This window comes from Monodon monoceros, unplaced genomic scaffold (genome assembly GCF_005190385.1).
Source record: "Monodon monoceros isolate NGI ecotype Baffin Bay Population unplaced genomic scaffold, NGI_Narwhal_1 Super_Scaffold_4, whole genome shotgun sequence".
Classification (NCBI taxonomy): Eukaryota; Metazoa; Chordata; class Mammalia; order Artiodactyla; family Monodontidae; genus Monodon; species Monodon monoceros.
In genome coordinates this window covers 50,923,056-50,944,104 of record NW_021703781.1, presented here as the reverse complement: position 1 = coordinate 50,944,104, position 21,049 = coordinate 50,923,056, and the positions used below count along the sequence as shown (strand labels likewise).

The 21,049-nt window shown below is 36.7% G+C and overlaps 1 protein-coding gene across 1 annotated transcript in view; it reads right to left on the bottom strand.

The window, feature by feature from the left end:
- The window catches only part of LOC114908552 (protein CC2D2B-like), a 105,836-nt gene that overhangs the window by 64,294 nt on the left and 20,493 nt on the right, over nt 1-21,049 (bottom strand). Inside the window, 4 exon segments of the mRNA XM_029244809.1 lie at nt 3,057-3,148; nt 6,382-6,474; nt 12,083-12,286; nt 13,428-13,566. Of these exon segments, the coding sequence (XP_029100642.1) occupies nt 3,057-3,148; nt 6,382-6,474; nt 12,083-12,286; nt 13,428-13,566 (528 nt within the window).

The following is a 21,049-nucleotide window of genomic DNA, read 5'->3' as shown; positions in this document are numbered from 1 at the left end:
AGCCACCGCAATGAGAAGCCTGCGTACCGCAACAAAGAGTAGCCCCTGCTCGCCCCAACTAGAGAAAGCCCGTGCACAGCAACGAAGACCCAATGCAGCCAAAAATAAATAAATAATTTATTTACTTTAAAAAAAATCCACAAACAATAAATGCTGGAAAGGGTGTGGAGAAAAGGGAACCCTCTTGCACTGTTGGTGGGAATGTAAATTGATAGTGTCACTATGGAAAACAGTATGGAGGTTCCTTAAAAAACTAAAAATAGAACTACCATATGACCTAGCAATCCCACTATTGGGCATATACCCAGAGAAAACGATAATTCAAAAAGACACATGCACCCCAATGTTCACAGCAGCACTATTTACAATAGCCAGGACATGGAAGCAACCTAAATGTCCATCAACAGAGGAATGGATAAAGAAGATGTGGTACATATATACAATGGAATATTACTCAGCCATAAAAAGGAACAAAATTGGGTCATTTGTAGAGATGTGGATGGACCTAGAGAGTGTCATACAGAGTGAAGTTAAGTCAAAAGAGAGAAACAAATATCATATATTAACATGTGTATGTGGAATCTAGAAAAATGGTATGGATGATCTTATTTGCAAAGCAGACATAGAGACACAGATGTAGAGAAGAAACTATGGATACCAAGGGGGAAAGCAGGAGTGGGAGGAATTGGGAGATTGGGATTGACACAAACATACTATTGATACTATGTATAAAATAGATAACTAATAAAAATATGCTGTATAGCACAGGGAACTCTACTTAATGCACTGTGGTGACCTAAATGGGAAGGAAATCCAAAAAAGATGGGATATATGTATATGTATAGCCACTTCATTTTGCCGTACATAGAAACTAACACAACATTGTAAAGCAACTATACTCCAATAAAAATTAATTTTAAAAAAAGATGTTCAGTATTGCTAATTATTAGAGAAATGCAAATCAAAACCTCAGTGAGATATCACCTCACACCAGTCAGAATGGCTATCATCAAAAAATCCATAAGCAATAAACGCTGGAGAGGGTGTGGAGAGAAGGGAACCCTCCTACACTGTTGGTGGAAATGTAAATTGGTGCAGCCACTATGGAGAATGGTATGGAGGTTCCTTAAGAAACTAAAAATAGAGCTACCATATAAACCTGCAACCCAACTCCTGGGCATACACCTGGAGAAAAACATGGTCCAAAAGGATACATTCATCCCAATGTTCATTGCAGTGCTGTTTACAATAGCCAAGACATGGAAGCAACCTAAACATCCACTGACAGAAGAATGGTTAAAGAAGATGTGGTACATATATACAATGGAATGTTAACCATTAAAAAGAATGAAATAATGCCATTGCAGTAACATGGATGGACCTAGAGATTGTCATACTGTGTGAAGTGAGACAGAGAAATAGAACTATCATATGATATCACTTATATGCAGAATCTAAAAAAAAAGATACAAATAAACTTATTTACAAAACAGAAACAGACTCACAGACTTAGAGAACGAACTTACGGTTACCTGGGGGAAGGGAGGGGAGGAGGCATAGTTAGGGAGTTTGGGATTGACATGTACACACTGCTATATTTAAAATGGATAACCAACAAGGACCTATTGTATAGCACAGGGAACTTTTGCTCAATATTCTGTAACAATCTGACTGGGAAAAGAATTTGAAAAAGAATAGATACATGTATATGTATAACTGAATCACTTTGTTGTACACCTGAAACTAACACAACATTGTTAATCAACTATACTCCAATAAAAAATAAAAAGTTTAAAAAAATAAATTTTCATCATTGACACACACACACTACTATATACAAAATAGATAGCTAATAAGGACCTACTGTATAGCACAGGGAACTCTACTCAACACTCTGTAATGGCCTATATGGGAAAAGAGTCTAAAAAAGAGTCGACATATGTATATGTATAACAGATTCCCTTTGCTGGACACCTGCAACTAACACAACATTGTAAATCAACTCTACCCCAGTAAAAATTTTATTTTTAAAAACTTATTTATTTTTGGCTGTGTTGGGTCTTCGTTGCTGCACATGGGCTTTCTCTAGTTGCGGCGAGCAGTGGCTACTCTTCTAACAGTGCGTGGGCTCCTCATTGCAGTGGCTTCTCTTGTTGCAGAGCACAGGCCCTAGGCGCACAGGCTTCAGTAGCTGTGGCGTGTGGTCTCAGTAGTTGTAGCACCCGGGCTTAGTTGCTCCGCGGCATGTGGGATCTTCCCGGACCAGGGCTCTAACCTGTGTCCCCTGCATTGGCAGGCGGATTCTTAACCACTGCACCACCAGGGAAGTCCCTACCCCAGTAAAAATTTTTTAAAAGTAAGTTTTCATTAAAAAAATGTGCCCATGAAAGAATTACTTCAAGGTATATTTTAGAATAGAACACCCCCCTCAAAAAAAATAGACTTCAGCATCCTACACCAATTAAAATCTTATTATTAATACTAAGAATCTGCAAGTGGCCCCAGGGCGGTTTCCCCAAACGCAGCATCCCTAATTCCTGCTCCCATCCTTAAGTTTCCCAGACAGGACAGTATGAGAACTGAGTTACTTCAGCCAAAGGCTCCCCCAACTGCTGCCTGTGGATCACAGAGCCCTTATATGGCTGAGGATTCCGTTTTGAAAGGGAGAGATTACAGGCTCAGTGTGTGGTGCTACCAGCAATGACTTTTCCAGTAGCAGCCTCGGGACAGGGAAATCTTAGGGCAAAACTAATTTGGGACAAAGGTATTTCTTTTTTTTTTCTTCTTTTCTTTCTTGCCCTAAAAAGTATCAATAAGGAGAGGGTTAAAATCTAAAATATTACACAATTGAAAATACAAATCATATAGTTATGTCCAAAATGCAATTTTAAAATGACAAAAAAAAATTAAGTCACTGTATTTCATTTTATGCTTTGTAATTGCATTTTGACATTAACTTAATTAATATAAAAATAGAGAACTTATTAGAGGACTTTGAAGGTATTATCTTATAGCTTTATATTTTGTACTTAAATAATAATAATTTTAGTATGTACCTTGCAGATACAATTTCTTCATAATCAGCCACAATATCTGATAAGTTAAATTTGCTAACTTTGGCAATTCTTCTCATTATCGACCTTCTCATCTACAAAAAAGTTTTTAGAATTTAAAGAAACGCACAGCTTATATTTTAAGATTAAGTATATACAATGCTACTGATGTCACTATTTTTTACTCCTAATTTTTTCAAGCAATGAATGGAAAGGGGAATTAGGTAAGTGAAAGTATGGTTCTGTTTGCTACCATTATTAAAATCACTCCTAACGCTCTCATTAATGTCCCTCTCATCTCTTTTTCCACCTAACTCACAGTATATGTGGACAGAACTAATCTTCACCAAAGGAGATGATTATCCTGTGAATGTGTTTCTACAACAGTCACTTGTACACACACAAATCTTGATTCACAAGGAAATGTGGTCACATTTCTGTATTTCCTTTGAGTCCATCCTTTTCTGACCTTAAGCTCTCATTCTGTCAGCTTGGTAAGATATTTAGTGCTTGAACAGAGCCAATCCCCTAAGCCCTTGCAACTTGCAGAACCCACAGACCTTGGTTCCTCCAAGGACTCTGAAATTCTTCTTTTTAGTCTGAGGAAATCCCTCCCTTTCTCCCCTAACCCCATGCTTCACAACAGGTTTAGACTTTTAGAAATGAAACCAGGAAGAAGTGTGTCTGGAGGCAATTTTCTTTCTGTCCTGCAACAAATCATCCCAAAGATAATGTAACCTAGAGCCTAATGATCTGCTTAAATTCGATAGGAAAATGGGGTGATAGGAGAATGGGAAATTATAATTCCTAAGAATTACCCTGCCATGTGGGGAACAAATTGTTTCCTTTGAAGGTGAACCACACCCCTCCTCCCTCTGACCCCATCAGTGTGCTTGAGCCTTCTCACTTGTGCTTTCTCTCTCTCTCTTTCTCTCTCCCTCTCCCTTGCTCCCTTGCTATCACACAGACTGAGCTCCTTGCCGTTCCTCCCATAGGCCACGCATATTCCTTCCTCACAGTTTTCACATGTGGTTCCATTAGCCTGGAATGTTCTTCTCCCAAAAAACCTCCATGGCTAGCTCCTTCAGTTCACTTCAGGTCTTTTGCTGAAGCGTTAGCATCTCGAGGGCTTTCCTTGATCTAAGGAAGGCTTTCCCTTATCTAAAATCACACCTGACCCCCCCCACCCCCATACACACTCCTGTCCTCTCTTCCTACTTCACTTGTCATGGCACATATCACTTTCTAACATACTAATGTTCTGTTCATTAACTGACTTCCCCCACCAGAACGACCTCCTCTAGGAGGCCAGGGATTTTAATCTATTTTGTTTACTGCTGTAATTCCAATGTCTAGTATAATGACTGATTCATAGCAGGTGCCCAATAAGTATTTATTGAGTAAATTAATGAAAGGGACAGGTTGAGGAGAAGCACTGGCCTCTTAGATGCAAATATTTCAGCAAAACTTTATCTAGCAATCCTTGAGACTGCTGGGACTTTACTGCTCCATTCCCGGCCTCAGCCACCACTGACCCCAGTAACACAGCAGGAAGTGTAATGCATATAACTCACAGTCCCTCCCACAGCAGGATTTAAACACCATGGCCCTATTAGGCCTCCAGTGTCAAAGCAGGATTCCAGTACCTGTAATTAAAGTAATTATCCCTTAAACTTGTAGTTTTAAACTATCCTGAGATAGCAAAGAAGTCTTCACAAGGAGGTGAAACCCAATCACACAATGTTCTTAAAGCTCCTTCCCAGGATTCCTATATGAAGGTCAAGAATCCTCAGACACTTGCTCTCTTACCACATTCCTGATCTTTTGCTGCCCTCCCTTCTGGGCTTCCTCATACACCAAAAAAAGAGAAGGCATAAGAAGGATATGTATTCTCTTTTCTTTTCTTTTTTTTTTTGTGGTACGCGGGCCTCTCACTGTTGTGGCCTCTCCCGTTGCGGAGCACAGGCTCCATACGCGCAGGCTCAGCGGCCATGGCTCACGGGCCTACCCGCTCCGCGGCATATGGGATCTTCCCGGACCGGGGTACGAACCCGTGTCCCCTGCATCGGCAGGCGGACTCTCAACCACTGCGCCACCAGGGAAGCCCTCTCTTTTCTTATGAGTAAGAACACCTCTTTATTTCCTAAGACGCAAATATCATTATTAAATCACATCTCAACTTAAAAAAATATATATGGAGCTAATTAAGAAGGTGTAGGAGGGGCAAGAGTGAGTGGAAAAAAACGTCTGCCAGCAATAAAGAGGAGGTGCTCTTTCAGGCTACAATAGCTATAGTGGTCTGCATTTCCACCACACTTCCACAGGAACAGAGTACAAACTAGCATAGAACTTGAGGTTCTATCTTATTTGCCCCTTACTCCAGAAGTAAAGCAAGGCAGGCATTTTTATTGTCTGTTTTTATAGAACAATAAGGCAGGACTCAGTGCATAGATTACCTGCCCAAAGAAAAACAGAATGCTCAGAACAGGTCTTCACACACCTGCCTAGGGCTTTTCTAGTCACACAAGTTTGCTTCTCTCCTGTCTCCACGAGGGAATTGTATGTATCTCTTAGACCTTTCCATGGCTCTCTGCTTCTTTTCAAGTTACCCTAAAAGGCTGCTCTGGTGCTCTATAGCAAAGCCTATAGATTCTAGTCTTGCAGAAGTCTTAGAAACCTCCTCAGCCTGCAATTTTATCCCTTACTTCATTAATTGTTCAAACATTTCTCAACATTTTCTGAGTGAAGAGCACTGTGCTGGGCATGATGGATCTATACATATAGTCACTGGAGCGATGAGGGGTCAGTGGAAAGAAATCAGGGGTGAAATTCAGTGAGGGATTCCACCTCAAACCTGGTTTAGGCTTTGTTACGGTGTTCTGTCTCCTAGTGGCTCCTCCATCCCTTTGTCCCGTGAACTGCTCTGGTGTACGGCATCATGAGTTATTAATAAAACTAGGGATTCTGGCAAAATGCTGGCGTACTTCCCAAAGTGAACTTTTAGGGTCAGAAAGAGATGGGAAGTCTTTAACGTTCATTTGTAAATGGAAACAGTGGGATATGCTTTAATAATGAGTTTGCTGTCAATTGAAGTAACTGCTGCATCAACAATGTACATCAACAGTGTACATTTACAGATGGTCAGTAACTAACTCTGAAAAGGAAGTCTGAATAGAACAGAAAACCTCTCAGTGATCAGAAAGAGGTGATGAGTAAGCAAGTCTGTCCATCTGACTCTCTGGGAAGAGTATAGTACTGTGCATCCAGCAGACCAGTTTTCACAAAAGTAAATTCAAACATATTGATAAAACTATTTTGTTGTTGTTACCTTTTTCAGAAAATTGGCAGAATTAATCCTTTGTGCGGTAATAGAATTCATATCTGAAATGGACATATCCTTCTCTATCTGACTTTCATATTCCTATAAACAGAGAATTAAATTAGTTTCACTTCTTGAATGTAACAGAGTTTAGATATGATACACTGCAATAAAATATTAACTACTCATTTCAGTTCATGTGTAGGAGATATTTGGCAACACTCTGGAATTGAGAGGAGAGAATACTTCTTTTAGATTCTCCCAATGAGAATTAGCTAAGAACACATATTTTGTTTGCTTCTAGGAGGAGGTCCATTCATCTTTTAAAACTGAGTAACGATTGAGAAAAAATTTGCGATTGAGAAAATTATAAGAAAATGTAAAGACGATTGAGAACAATTCTTCATGCATGCATTTACCTGGTAATCACTAGAAACAAAAGAAATGGAAAGTGGTAGAGTATAAGGGTCAAGAGAGTGGGCTTTGGAGGCCATAGTCCTGGATTCAAGTTGGCCCTGCCATTTATTAACTTTGTGGTTTGGGGAAAAGATGATTAACTACTGCAGACCTCAGTTTCCTCTTTTGGAATAATGATAATCTTACTGTTATTAATATGGCACAGGATTGCTGTGAGATTTAACTGAAACAATATCTATAAAGTGCATGGCATACAGTAAGTAGTCAAAATATGCTGGCCATAATCAATAACTTTAATTTAACATCCAGCAGCGGGTCTAAGATTATTTGTCAGGATGCTTCATCTATATAATCTAGAATAAATTGCATCTGTTATAGCTGCATTTGTGGGATACGTTCCTAACCGCACACTGAAATCATTTTACATTATAGAGAGCATTAAAGATGACACAAAAATTATGAAGTATCTCTTACCTTAAGTAGGTAAATTATCTGAAAGTAATTTATTTGTTTTTCTAATTATCCACAAGAAATCTTGAAATTAATCCTGTTGACAAGTAACAACTTTTTACCTAGGGATATATTATATTACTATTTCATATCACTTTATTTATTTTAAAAGTATTAATTTATAGGAGTTACTTAAATACTCTGGATACTAATTTTTATTAATTAATATATAATTTGAAAATATCTTTTCCTAATCTGTGGGGTTTAAACTTTAATATTATCAAGTTTATTAATCTATTTCTTTATAATTTATACTTTTTGTGTTTTGTTTAAGAAATACTTTCCTGCCCAAGATTAAGATATACATTTAAAGTTTTGCATTTCATGTGTAATCTTCATTACACATAGTATTTATTTCTTTTGTGAGGTCTGAATCTAATTTTACACCATTCAAAAATGTTTTATAATTTTCTCCATCAAGTTTTTGTACATGTTTTGTTCAATATATTCCTATGAATCTAAGAGTTTTTATTGCTACTGTAGGGTGTATCTTTGTTAAGTTACATTTTTAGTGGGTTTTTGTTGGTGTATAGAATGCTATTTATTTTTTGTTTTTAATTTTTCCTCAAGTTTTTCAAACATACAGAAAATTAGAAAGAATGTTAAAATCTATGTACCTACCCTTTAGATTAAGTAATTAATATTTTGCCATATTTGCTTAATCTGTTGCTTTTGTTTTCTTTTTTTTGGCTAAATATCTCAAAGTATAAATTACAGACACCATGACACTTCATTCCTAAATAAATACTTCAGCATGAATCTCCAAAAACTAGGGACACAGCCACAGTGCTATAACCACAGACAACAAAACTAACAATTTTCCAATATATCTACTATTCAATTATCAATATCACATAATAGTCCAATATCTAAATTTCACCAATGGCTGTTTTTTCACCAATTGCTGTTTTTTCACTATATATATATTGTATATCTCCATATATATAATATATATATTCTTTTCAGATTTTTTTTCCCATTATAGGTTATTACAAGATATGGATAAAGTTCACTGTGCTATAGAGTACGCCCTTGTTGTTTATTTATTCTATATATAGTAGTTTGTATCTGCTAAGCCCAAACTCCTAATTTATCCCTCCCCCACCCCCTTTCCCTTTTGGTAATCATAAATTTGTTTTCTATGTCTATGAGTCTGTTTCTGTTTTCTAAATAAGTTCATTTGTATCATTTTTTTACATTCCACATATAAGTGGTATCATATGATATTTTTTTCTTTCATCTTATTTTATTGAGAACAAGCTTTACATGAGACAGCCAAATGATGGCTTTACAAAATTCTAGAAAATTGCTACTGATTCCAGCCTGGAAATTCCTAGCAAACCTAATACCATCAAGGGGTGTATGTGTATGAGCACATAATTGCACAGCTCTCTTTTTAAGACTTTGTAATGCATTTCCTAAATTGAAGGTGATATCATATGGTATTTGTTTTTCTCTTTCTGACGTACTTCACTTAGTTTAATAATCTCTAGGTCCATCCATGTTGCTGTAAATGGCATTATTTCATTCTTTTTATGGCTGAGTAATATTCCATTGTATACATATACCACATCTTTTTTATCCATTCATCTCTCAATGTACACTCAAGCTGCTTCCATGTCTTGGCTATTGTAAATGGTGTTGCTATGAACATTGGGGTGCATGTATCTTTTCGAATTAGAGTTTTCTCTGGATATATGCCCAGGAGTGAGATTGCTGGATCACATGGTAACTCTATTTTTAGTTTTTAAAGAGCCTCCATACTGTTCTCCATAGTGACTATACCAATTTACATTCCCACCAACAGTGTAGCAGGGTTCCCTTTTCTCCACACCCTCTCCAGCATTTATTTAATTTGTAGACTTTTTGATGATGCCCATTCTGACTAGTGTGAGGAGGTGCCTCACTGTAGTTCTGATTTGCATTTTTCAAATAATTAGCAATATTGAGCATCTTTTCATGTGCCTGTTGGCCATCTGTATGTCTTTGAAGAAATGTCTATTTAGGTCTAAAAATGATGACTTTTTAAAGAGATCAAAATGCAACAGAAAGAAACAGTTGTACTTGCTAGCCAGTTGGCCCACATTCCAAATTTGTCTGATTGTTTCTTTGTGGTGTCATTTAACTTGTTCCTTTATTCCTCATATTTCTTGTAAACAAATTAGAGGAGGAGGACAAGGGAGAGGAGAGGGGGGAGTAAGAGGGAGGGAAGAGGAGGAGGAGGGGGACAGGCTGAAGATGTCTCCAGGCATGTGGGATCTTAGCTCCCTGACCAGGGATGCAACCCGCACCCCCTGCATTGAAAGGCGACATCTTAAACACTGGACCACCAGGGAAGTCCCTCGGGCATTTAAAAGGAGCTTATTTTTTCCTTCCTTAACTCTGTTAATGTGGTAAATTATATTAATAGGTTCCTTAATTAGATTAGCTTAGTTCTGTTATCTGGAAATAAACCCTACTAGATTATGGTGTATAATTATATATTTATACCTAATATATTGCTTTTTGATTTGTTAAAATTTTATTAGTAATTTCACATCTATGCTCATAAGTGAAATTGACCTAAAATGATCAGGTTTTGCTTTCTTTGCCCAATTTTGGCATGAAGGTCATCAACCTCAGAAAATGAGTTGGGTTCCTTTCCCTCTTTTTGTGTTCTCTCAATAGTTTGTATAAGATAAGGAGAGTCAGCAAAGCCCCTAGTTTCAGAAGCAGAAATTCTTCCTCTTTTATGAAGTTATATCCTGAATTATGCTGAGCACTGTGCTTTGCCCACAGTAGTTTACGGAACTGTAGAATTGAATTCAGTCATTGAGAGAAGCAGGAGGAAACTGAATAACTTTTCAGCCATTCTAAGCCAAGGCCTTCCCACTGCAGTTTACTAACTGAAATTCCTAAGGTCTCAAAACAGATGAATCACAATTAAAAGGTGAGCAATGCTTTCCAAAGCCAAATATCAATTGGTCTGTTTGTGAATATATATATTTCTACTCACCCATGTTTGTGAAAATAATGAATAATCTGCAAATCCTACGACTATTATAGTCATATGTGCTAACTGGTGGTGCCATGATATTATCATTGAAAAATCATTAATTTGCATTTCCTCTTTCACTTCTGAGCCACACCAAAAGAGATTCTCAGACAATCCACTTGGTTCAGCCATGACTGTCTTCCCACTGTTACTTGAGTTTTGAATGTGATGAGTCCTGTATAGTTTTGTTTGTGTCTCCTCTTTATTAGGGTATAACAGCTAAAGGATGGCTGAGTGGCAACAGCAAGAAAAAAACATAAACCTTTTTATGAGTAACTTTTACTATTTTTAATATTAAGTGGCTTGCTGCTATTTCCCTTCAGTCCAGAATCGAATGAAATCAAATATCAAAAAGTTTATCCGTTTTTTATCAATTGATAATAATTCACCAGAGTTAATAAGCCTGTTATAACCAATTTTAGTATAAGGCATTCACTCTTTCTGACTCATAAGATGTATAAACCTCAATATCCTTCGTCAGCATCTGCTATCTTTAAGTTGGCTGACATCACCCTACGGTGGTAATTCTACTACACAGGCATTTTCTTCAGAGACGGAACATTGGTTTCTTTCTTCTTGAACCATCTCTTTGCAAGCACAAGTGTTAGGATTAGTACAATTGTTTTTTTCTACAGGAATTAGCTCTCATAATTCCATTCTTTTAAGCCTAGTGGAGTGCTGGTAAATGTTTAAGAGCCAGTTCTCTGGGAGTGGGAGGGGAAGCCCCAATTTGCAGCATTTGCTGATTTATGGTGTAGACATTCTCCCAGCAATACATTTAAAGCAACCAACATGAAATCACTGAAGGTGGAGCGGGGAAGAGATGCACACAACAGGCTCTTACCAGCTGGTGCCAGCAGGCTCCAGCACGCCATCACTACACAGCATAAGATGAACTTTTCTTTCTTTCTTTTTTCCCCACATTTTAAAGTTTCTGAAATTGAGATGTGCTTTTAATCAAGTGTAAGTTTAATGTGGTAGTGTTTCTCTCCCTTATCCCCCAAAGTTGCTATTAAATTGGTGATACATTTTACAATAAAAACCACAATATTTACATAAATTTATAATATACTTAAAGGAGTCTGGCTGTGAAACAGGTTGTTGGGACAACTAAGTTGCAAAGTTAAGCTAAGGACTTTCTGAAATTTGGGAGAGCTATACATTTTTAATGCCTAAAGAAAAGGGGATCCCAAAAAAAATCAAGAAAGAAAAATTCCCATGAAACAAGCTCGACTTAATTGTGAAAGAGAAAGTATTATCAACATGGACATGACTGTTGCCTATCTATGTCCAACATGTTGCCTAATATGTCCAACAAAACATATTGTTTCAAACAACTGAATATAACAACAACAAAAAAGAGACTCACAGATATAAAGAACAAACTAGCGGTTACAAGTGGGGAGAGGGAAGTGGGGAAGGGCAATATAGGGGTAGAAGATTAAGAGGTACAAACCATCATATATAAAATAAGCTACAAGGATATGTTGTACAACACAGGGAATATAGACAATATTTTATAAATAACTATAAATGGAGTATAACCTTTAAAAGTTGTGAATCACTATATTGTACACCTGTAAAACTTATATAAATATTGTTCATCAACTATACTTCAATTAAAAAAAATTTTAAGACGGGAAAATTGTTGTCTACAGATTATCAGTTTAAAAAAAATTAAGATAGATTTAAAGCAGCAAAACATTAACTTATCGTAGAATAAACTATATTCAAATAGAAACCAAGTACCTGGAAGAGTAAATCTGGAATCTCTCTGTCATAGATGGGCATTTGCGGCAGAAGGAAAACATCTAATTGACCTGCATTTCTAAGTTGCAATAGCTGGAAACGTTTACTCTTTTTCATTTCCTCTTCAGAAACAAAGTTAAATTCATCTTGCAACTGTTTGAGACGAAAATACTTTGGAATATCCTGTTCTTTATGTTTCATGTACTATAAAACACAAATAATGTAAAGTCTTTACTTAAAATATTAATTTTTTGAAATTCAAGAATTATTTCAAAACAGTTTTCCCCCCTAACTGTGAGATATGAGAGTTGCAATAGAAATAGGAAATGGAGCAACTGAATCTGTACAGAAAATCTGGAAAAAAAATGCAGAATCCGGCCTATGCAGTTTCTCAGCCTTTTCCTGGTCATGATTTATACAGAAAATGAAAACATGTGTACTGCACAGCGGGTTAAAAGATGAGAGTTTTTGTGTCTGATTGCCCTATGAGTCGACAGAGGATCAATATTTCTATACACATGTAATCAATTCAGCACATCAGTTGAGAAGCTCTGCTCTGAAGAAACTTAATTGCAATAATCTATGCATGCACTGCTTTATTCAATAAATGTAAATGTGAGTACATGGTACATGCAAAGAAAAGTGCTAGCTGCCATAAGAGAGACAAAGATTTACTAGTTGCAGTTCCACAAGGTAAGATAAAGCACATGGACGAATAACTAAGGTAAAAGGCAGAATGGTATTAGAGCCATAAGAGTTTATAAAAAGAAAAAAAGTTAACAGGAGGGCAAGGGAAGAAAAGCCCATATCTAACTGCGGTTGCCAAGGAAGGATTTACCCAGACTTGCAGGGTGGGTAAGACAGCTGCTATAGGTACGTTTCTAAACAGAGGGAATGACATGAATAAAGGTATGAAGAAAGCCTGTTTGGAGCACACAGAGCAGTTCAGTTGGCTGTAAGGAGGAGTAGGAGAAGTGAATAGATAATAGAGTCTTTGAGGGAAGGAGTGTGTCTATAAATCATCTTTAAAATCCTCAGCATTTAATAATATGGCTGGCATTCAGTAGATGTACAATAGATGTCAGCCTGGATGCAAGATGCACCAAGCAAGGGCTGCTAAATAATGGCAGAGTACCAATCATCAGGCCTAAAGTAGTAATTATTTCAGTTGCTGAATTTCTGCCTTACAATACTATAAACTGGCTGAAAACTCTATCTGTCCTCAGATTTACTTTTAATGCCTCCTAATGCCTAGAAAAATACACTGCAAACTGTGGAGGAGTATAAGAGTGTAGAGCTTAAGAAATAAAATATATTTACAGTACAGATATTTGCTATAACTTACCATAACAAATTCCATTAAATCAGAATATTCTGGATTATTTGGGTCAATTCTGACCTCATTTGCCCATTCAAAAAGCTTCTGTGCATTAATAAGCCATGGAATTCCAGGAACACCTCTTGCATCTACATTCCTAAACACACTAACATAAAGAAAAATATTTTGTGAATTTCTATATAATATGCAGGTGATAAATCTGTTATATGGGGTAAAACCTACCCATTCCAGGTATTTAACGATAAAGCTTATCCTGTGTTTAAGGATAAAATAGAAGGTTTAGATGCGATATCTTTCCTGGTTCTTCTCACTTTCTAACTGTATCATAGCTTTTTTTTTTTTTTTGTAACATCTTTATTGGAGTGTAATTGCTTTACAATGGTGTGTTAGTTTCTGCTTTATAACAAAGTGAATCAGTTATACATATACATATGTTGCCATATCTCTTCCCTCTTGCATCTCCCTCCTTCCCACCCTCCCTATCCCACCCCTCTAGGTGGTCACAAACCACTAGCTGTGTATCATAGTTTTTTGATAAATGTCTACTCCTCCCTTAAGAGACAAGTAAGCTTCTCAAGGGTAAAATCTGTAAATATTCATCTTTGCTATCTAAAGTCCACAATATAAAAAGAATCTTTAGGCTACATCTTTACAGTTGAAACATAATATAGAGTATGTAATACAATTAACTGGGAAGTATGGGCCAGAAGAATATCTTTGGTCATATGAGGCCACATCTTCAGAAGTTAAGAGAGCTATAAAAGATGGGCTAGACTCATAATGCATCCTTAGTGACCTCAACTATAGGCTAAGTGAAGAAGGAATTCAATCCTAAACAGTAAGGGTTTATTTTCAGCCATCAATTATCCCAGTTATTTAATCTCTCTCTTCATAGATAATTTGTTTCATCATGTAGAATTAGAGCAATTTGGACTAGAAGATTTCTAAGATCCTTTCTGTAAAGTACTCAAGAAAAATTCCAGTCCATAAACTAGGATTCCAGAAATACAGTTCTGACTCAGATTCAATAATGTCAACCCAAACATGGACATACATTTTACACTGTCTACTTTCCATCAGTATCTATTCATATTTTTATGATGAATCTTTGGAAGCTATTGCTAACAAAGCCAATGTATGGTATGATAGGATGTTAAGCAAAATTACAAATAGGTAAAGTTTGAGTATTCTTCCTTTCTTTAATTCCTATGTCTGCTCTCATATTTAAACTGTTTTAATGTCTTTGTCATAAGAGATATCTAGGGCCTGACACCCTTAACACCATCATGTAACAAATGTTCCTTCTCATGGGAAGATTCTTAGCCCAGGTCCCCTAGAGAAAAAAGGCTGAGGTACAGTTCAAATGTCAATGAATAGATTAGGGAGAGAAACTTATCCCATTATAGCCTAAAAAAATTAGCTTGTAATTGTATTTCAAGGTAGTCTCCAGATTTCTGCCTCAGGGGAAGTAATAAAGACCACAGAACATCTCCTGCCCTTGCTATATTGATTCCCCCAGCTGGCCCTACAGGTGTTTAGCCGTGGGCTACGGCAAAATTCCTCAGTCATCTGCACCCCCTCCTTCACAACCAAATGCTAAGCAAGTAATATAATTCAGTGATATTAAGTATACCCACAGTATTGTACAACCACCATAACTATGTACTTCCAGAATTTTTCATCATTCCAAACAGAAATTCTGTACCATTAAACAATAACTCTCCATTCCTCCCTCCCCTCAGCCCCTGGCTTTGTCTCTATGAATTAAGCAAAAAATTTTAAAGTTACCAGGGAGAAAAGACAATCTACAAAATACTAATGTTCAGACTGACGGCAGACTTTTAAACAGCCACGATAAATCCCAGAAGATAATGTAACTATAGCTTCAAATAGGGAAAATAAATATCAGCCTCAAATTTTATGCCCATCTAAACAATTATTCAAGGAGGAAAATATAAACACATGTGCAGATCTACAAAGACTAAACAAGCTTGCTAGCCATGAAAACTGAATCATTAAAGGAGCAACTTTCAGCAAGTAAATCCAGAATGAAAGTTGTGGGAGGTAAGAAATGAGGGCAAACATAAAAGTCAATTAACCACATCAGAAAATAATTAACAGTGAGTGTAAGAAAAACTGTTTTATGTTTTAAAAATGTATTAGACAAAAACTCTAGACAACATGGGATTGGAGAGGTGTGCCTAATGTTATACTGAAGCATTCTAAGATCTTCTTTTCGTTCACTTCTTTGTCTCTGGCTCTGTCAGTAGTTGATGAATAAAGGAATGAATGAGTGAGTGAAACAGTGAATGAACATACTTTCTTTGTGCTCTCCTTTGGCTCCATGCTCTGACTCTCACAAGTCAATCTTGCTTTTTGGAGCACCCATCCCATTCCTAGAACCACTGCTCCTCACCAGTCCTTGGGCTCCCACAACTGTAGAGGAGGAGAGTTCTGTAACTTCCTTCTCTGACCTCAGAGGCCCCAACTGTAAAGTTTTACTTCTAGTTCACTTTAGAAAGGACTTTGAACTTTGAAAACCTCTCCTGCAATTCATTCCCTGTTGAAACCTGTCATCTGTTCCAATCTTGCAGAATTACTCTCAATCTTTTATAAACTTGAGTTCCCAACTAACAGGAACTGTTAAGTGCAGCATCACAGAAGCCATGAGACAAAAGACTTCAAGAAGCAAAACGAGGAGGATGGGCCAATGAATATGTCCAGAAGGTCCCTGGTAGCCTTCAGGAATAACTGAGTTGGGTTAAGGATGAAATGTGTGAATTAAAAGTAGAGGCAATGTATGCAGACCAGTAGACCACCCATATGAGGACTTGGGTGAGAAAAACAACCAGAAAGAGTTTTCAGGGTTTAATCAAATGCTTGGATTTTTCTTTGTTTCAAAGCACAGAAAGCTTCTTGGATACCAAAGACTTATAGCGTAGGAAACGGAAAAGTTGAAGAAAAGATAAGAAAAGGATATAAATATGTCAGCAGAATCCTAATGGAGACGAAGGAAAGTTCCAAATTACTTGTATAAAAGCTAGCTTTAGAGTGAGGAGAACAAACTCCTGACTCCAAGAAAAAGGCAAAGAATAGTATGATGAGGCAAAGATTAAAAATAGCTGCAGTGGGGACTATGCTAGGGAAATACTAAGAAACACAAGAAAATAATGGTTCAGCGTATTAAAAGCTTATTCACTAGTTCCAAAATGAATTACCCTTATTAATTGTCCATTTTTCTCCTAAAACACCCTGCACAGCCTACCTCACTATCAACATCCTGCACCAGGGTTATAATTTATTATGTTTGTTGCAATAAAAGAATTGCACTTGTTATAATCCATGAACCTATGCTGAACCATCATTATCACTCAAAGTCCATGATTTACGTTAGGGTTTACTCTTGGTGTCTTACATTATATGGATTTTGGTAAATATGTAATGACATGTATCCACAATTATAGCAACATACAGAGTAGTTTCACTGCCCTAAAAATCCTGTGTGCTCTGCCTATTCATCCCTCTCTCTTCCTAACCCCTGGCAACCACTCACATTTTTTACTGTCTCCATAGTTCTGCCTTTCCCATAATGTCATATAGTTGGATATAGCCATGGTTTTTTAAAAAATATGTGTTTAGATGGGTAGGGGAAAGGCTATCTTCTTGTTATCATCATTCACTAATTTTTAAACGATGGGATCTTTTGGTCCTTTATATATACCGTCTTACTCAAACATAGCACAATAGGTAAGCCAGCATTATCATCGTTTTTATAGAATTTTACTTTACTTCTAGTAATCCTGTTTGTGGATGTGGTCTAGCAGTTAATCCCAATTCCTCTAGGAAGTCCTGGGATATAGATGAAATTTCTATGTCCAGCAATTTCTTCCAGCAAATTGATAATGTAAAAAATGATTCTTTCATAATCCAGAATGACTGGGAGATATAAAGGTCCCAGAAGTAAAATCCTTCGGAGTCGTGGCCTTTGCCTACAGTTTAAGGACTGTGGAACTGCCTCTCTCATCATCCATGTGGCTCTAATCCTAAGCATTGAAGAGATACATTCTCTTACATACAAAGATACTTATTGTCTTAGTAGAGTGACTATAAATAAAATATATAAATATTTTACATATTTATAAATACAAATAAAAAATAAAGCAACATCCAAGTAAACTAAACTGTTTCTAGAGTTTTCCCTTTTGTAGGTCTTGTGAGATGCTTTGCTGAGGACTGGCGTTATTTTTCAAGCATAAACGTTTATTACCTGCAGTAAGCAGATCTTAATGACTGTGACATAGGTGTCAGAGGAACACCATTTTCATCTAAGGCCCATGATAGAGAATAGCTTAATTTTCCTGAAGTCAAAAGACAAAGTTCTTCAGTTCCGTTTCCCTCAAGAAGAAAGGGCACATCTATTTATAAAAGGCATTAAAAACAAATGAATATTTGAGCACATTACAGTTTTTTTGCAGACTTTTACTTGTGGAACCTCAGGAACACAAAGTTTATGTTGACCATAGGCTCTAATCTTAGAGCTCTCCCTCACCTCACATCTAAGATCCCTCAAGGTAGACTGCTTCAAAGAGACTACAAAAGAGAGAGGAACATATTTATCTGAACACAGAAGTTTTTAACCCATTCTTTCTGGGAGTGGCTGCCAGCGAGAAAAAAATATTGGCAGCAGAAAAAGAGCTACTGTGTGTCTCCTTTCCTACATTCTTGAGCGTTCCCCCTCTCCTCATCTTCTTTCTGTCTCCAGAGAGCTTAACGATACTCCTTGAAACTTCTGCCAAGTTCCTAGTGCTCCCTAAAATTTTCACTCTTAAGTCTTTTCTCCTGGGTCTCCACAACCCTGTTTTCTGCTTCATCTGGACTCTGTCTAAGCAGACTACATTCCTCCCTCATTTTCTGTTCTCCCCTGGTTCCTTTGCCTATTTGTTTTCTTCTCTCTCCTCCTTGCTCACTCATTCATACTCCCTTTCTTTTTACCAGCTGGATGCAGCAACTGCAAAACCCCTAGGAAGGTGAAAGAGAAGGGAGCTGGGGGAGAAGAGAAATGAAAGCATTCTGGCAGACATGCTAACTTAAATTTAATTGCAGGAGGAGTAAAATCAATTGAACAACAATAAACAAAAACATCACTTCTTCTTTCCTCTCTCCTTTACCTCTTCCTTTCTCTCTCATTCTCTTCCTCCCTCCCCTATTCAGTTCAAAGATGAATCAACCTGTCCTGGAGCATCTTTAGGATTTACTAAAGGATAGGCAGAGGCAGAGCAGCCTACCCATTCAGGAGTGGAGCTCACATTCCAGAGAGCATAGCGCCCTTGTCTCAGATGTCCTGGGAAAAGCAAAGGGGCTAATCCCGAATTTTAGATATCCCAAAGATCTGATTCAAGTCAAAGTTTTAAAAATTAGTTTAATGTCTGGAAGAAGAACTTAATTCATTTTTAACCTAATACTGTAAATATAGGATTCTTTATTCATATAAATGACCCAGGGTCATTTAGGATATGGAACTCATGAAGAAAATAGGAGGGAAGAAATATTTCTAATAAACTTACTGCTTCCTACTTCTCCATATGCAGGTATGACCAGCTTATCAGAGCTAAATTCTACATATTCCAAAACAGTTTTGCTTTTTAGCTCTGTGTTTTTAGGTAAGGGTAAATATAGTTTTGCCAATAAGCTTGTCCTTTTACTTATTTCATAAACCTAAATATAAAAGAAATGGTTGATAAATCACTGAAAGTACAAAATAGAAAAAGAACTAAAATAAAGATCATCACTAACATAATTCTTTTAAAAATACTAGAATGTAAAATAGGTATTGCTCTATAGCATTTGATCCACATGATTGTGAGAAAAGTAGATAATCCTAGGTGTTTAAAAGTATGCCTTCTACTGGTTTCAAAGAAAATCAATTGAATAAAAGGATTACAAATACAGTTCTGTGAATATATTACCTATAACACAATACCCGAATAACTTACTTTTGTGTAGCACTTTTAAAATTCTTTATCTCATTTAAACCTGATAAAAATTATAGGAAATAGGTATTATTCTTCCCACTTTGTAAATGAAGAAATGGAGTCTCTATATGAAACTATATCAATTTTTATTAAAAGTGATAGAAACCCAGGTGAAGTGCTTAAGAAAAGGGGAGATTTGCTGGCTCATGGAATCCAAGGACAGGTTAAACAAGCTATGGGGCAGGGAAGGGAGGAAAAGTCCCAGAATGAGTCAGGGAGGTGATGAGTAGACTGTTCCATAGATGTCCACTGGGTACTAACCCAGGTCTTCTGATTCTGTATGCTGTGCTTTCTACTATAGTTCCATCACTGCCATAACTACAAACCTAAAGTTTTTTCAATAGAAAAATCTTATTTTGACTTATACTGTGTTATCAGTGTTTGGGGAAACAGTGATATGTGTTCTAAGAAGAAGGAAATCGATGGGGGATAAATGCCCCGTGAATGATAAAAAAGAATGTACCAATCAAAAGGATAGTTGATTAACCAAGAAAGCAGGGGAAAAGGAAAGACAAAGAGGCAAATATTTTTCTGGTCATCTAAATACTGTCCCTGTAAGAGTGAATTTAACCCAACACATTGGTCCCTTTGACAAAGGCCTCCCTAATACAGAAAGGTTTGTAGGGGTTATAGCTAATGGACTTAAAGTATTTAGGTCTGTGAAAAAATTTTCTTACTGTAAATTAGTAAATTGACTAACTAAAAAGAGACAACGAACTGATAAATATATTCAGATATTGAATTGGCATTCTGATTTTACACATCATCCTTGTAAATTTATTTAGGGTATGCAGGTGCATTCTCATGGAACTGTTAAATCCAGTTTCTGAGACTGCAGAGCTGGAGGCCAGATCCTGGATGGTAGCAAATGTAAAGGTAGAGAATTCTACCTGGAATCTCCCCAGAGACAGACTTGTCTCCTAATGGAAGCTATCAACACCACTGTGTGGCTGAGATGGAGTGTGAAGAATGAAAATAGGCACTATAAGTGGAGAAAGAATATTCAAAACTCTAAGTAGGAAATTGCAAGAATGTATGGAAAAAACAAGCAGTTCAGCTTGGCTGAAGTGAAGAAAGAGTAAAGAAGAATAGTAGGAAGAAAATTATAAATGTAGGTTAGAATGTTAGTCTAGGGCATATAGATTTATTTAGCAAGTTTTGCACTGCTAATGGTGCAACTTATCCCTAGATAGATTCCTTTCTTTCCCTGCCTCTTGTTTTGTTAAGATCCTGTGCTAATTCATGGGATGATGAGGGATTCAAAATACACACTTATCTATTTTGGGAGGGGGCAGATTTTAAACTTCAAGTGGTTGGATTATTATATCACAATTTATTTTAGGTACAATAGTAGGAAAGTGTAGTCAGTATATTTTTAAAATAAAATTTCAACAGAGGTACATTTTAAGATGATAGTAACTTGACAGCTCAGATGAACAAAATGAATACAGCTTTTGATCAGGGATAGCACAAAATTATTTTAGGCATTGAAAAATAACTTTGATTTAGATTTGTAATAATAATCTTCTCCCCACACCTCAAACTCCACCCCACACTCACATACACAAATCTTTTTATTTTTACTTTTATTTTTTT